Source organism: Canis aureus, chromosome 2 (genome assembly GCF_053574225.1).
Source record: "Canis aureus isolate CA01 chromosome 2, VMU_Caureus_v.1.0, whole genome shotgun sequence".
In the NCBI taxonomy this organism is placed as follows: Eukaryota; Metazoa; Chordata; class Mammalia; order Carnivora; family Canidae; genus Canis; species Canis aureus.
In genome coordinates, this window is record NC_135612.1 from 31,977,397 (window position 1) to 31,979,571 (window position 2,175).

General features: G+C 37.2%; 1 protein-coding gene across 1 annotated transcript; it reads right to left on the reverse strand.

The window, feature by feature from the left end:
* Positions 1-1,236: 1,236 nt before the first annotated feature.
* On the reverse strand, positions 1,237-2,175 carry LOC144290374 (olfactory receptor 6C2-like). The gene has a single exon (XM_077859552.1). It carries the CDS (start codon positions 2,173-2,175, stop codon positions 1,237-1,239), a length of 939 nt encoding a protein of 312 aa, XP_077715678.1.

Here is a 2,175-nt window from a genome sequence, read left to right on the forward strand (position 1 = left end):
CGGGCACTGAGGGGGGCACTTGACGGGATGAGCACTGGGTGTTATTCTGTATGTTGGCAAATTGAACACCAATAAAAAATTAATTTATTATAAAAATAAAAAATAAGCAAAAAATCAAATAAGGATAAAAAAACAGCAAATTTTCCAGTAGTATTTAAGAAGAAATAGTCTCAATAATTGTCACCTTGGATGGTCTCTTCAGTTAATATGGCTTTGGCTAAAAATGGTAGACTACTTTTATATGGTCACAAGGCAAGCTACAGTTGGGATGACTCAGCCAAACAGCACTTGAGAGGCACTCTCCAAACTTTATGAAGAATTTGGATACTTACCCTCACACTTATGACACATACTTAAGCCAAATGATCGGCAATCACGCAGATGGCCTTACTTCAAATTCAGTAGCCCTAGGAAATATACTTCTGTGGCTTGATTTTGAATTGCACATGTACAACTTAGTAATTTTGAGTAACTATTTTTTCATGGGCAGTTGAGGTGACAGTCAAGATTTATAGGAATTGTTGGGCTGAACAAAATTCCTATTAAATTTTGTTTATTTGTGTATTAAATTAAATATAAACAAGTGAATTCCTTGTTTGTTACAAAACATTGATGTTGTACTAACTTGAGTTATTAGTGTGAGATCTAAGTGGACAGACTATACAAGCTTCCCCAAATTTTCAATCTTTCAAAGTCTATTTTGAAGTACATTCAAAGACAAAGGAGAAGAGTGTAGAGGGACGGACTACTTCAATTCCTCAGGCTGGCCAACAGGTTTAAAAGTTACTTTCTGGAGATGTCCGGGTAGATGAAGACAATGTAGCTGTATAGCAACCTGTCTCTCTTGTTTCTCCCCAAATGCTACAAAACCATAAAAATAGAAAAGTAAATTCTATACCAGAGGTGGACAAACTTTCTGTAAAAAGCTAGACAGTAAATATTTTTGGCATTTGGATCCATGAGGCCTCTGTTAGGCTACTCAACTCTGCCATTAAAGGCCACCATAGACAATAGGCAGATGAGTGAGAGTGGACATGTTTCAATAAAACTTTATTTACTAAAGCCAGTGTAGATAGACTTTACCCCCGTATCTTAATGTTTTTTTACTCTTACACAGCAGGGAGTCTGCTTCTCGCTCTTTCTCTCCCTCTGTTACTGCCCCCCTTCAATGCTCACTGTCTCCCCATCAAGTTAATTAATTAATTAATTAACTAATTAATTAAATTCAGTGTGCTCTTATTTGTGTAAGATAAATGCAATTTTTTTGATTGTGTCATTGAAAGCTCGTTTCACTTGCTTGTTCCTCAAAGTATAAATGAAAGGGTTCAACAAAGGAGCAACAGATGTAGTGAGCACGGATACCCCTTTATTGATATCCACCTCTTCTTTGGCCGAAGGCTTGATATAGATGAAAATACAGCTGCCGTATGTAATGGAAACAACAAGCATGTGTGAAGAACAGGTGGAGAAAGCTTTTTTTCTTTGAGAAGCAGAAGAAAATCTTAGAATTGTCCTGATGATATATATATAGGAAAGAATGACACCTATCAGTGTAATAATGAATGTCAGTACTGCACAGATTATAACCACCTGTTCTATAACCCATGTATCCGAGCATGAAATCTTAAAAAGAGGAGATGCATCACAGCCAAAATGATCAATGGCATTGGAGTCACAGAATTCCAGCTGGAGGCCCATACCAAGGGGTGTGATGATGATCAGCAGCCCAGAAATCCAGCAACAGAGGACAAGGATGGTACAGACTTTGTTATTCATGATGGTCATATAATGAAGGGGTTTGCAGATGGCCACATAGCGGTCATAGGACATGGCTGCCAGGAGAAAAAATTCTGTGACCCCAAAAAGCCCAATAAAAAATATTTGGCAAGCGCAAGCATTATACGTAATAGTGTTGTCTCCAGTTGTTATACTGTACAAGAATCTGGGAATGCATACTGTTGTGAATGAGATTTCTAAGATGGAGAAATTGCAGAGAAAAAAATACATAGGTGTTTTAAGATGAGAATCCATAAATGTAAGAATGATAATGGTCAAATTTCCAGTAATGCTCAGCACGTAGCTGAGAAATAAGAAGATAAAAAGAAGAACTTGCAGCTGTGGGTCCTCTGTAAGTCCCAACAAGATGAATGTTGTTATTGCTGTGTGATTTCTCAT

Coding starts and splice junctions, on each gene's coding strand:
- LOC144290374 (XM_077859552.1), bottom strand. CDS start 2,175: ATGAGAAATCACACAGCAATAACAACATTCATCTTGTTGGGACTTACA.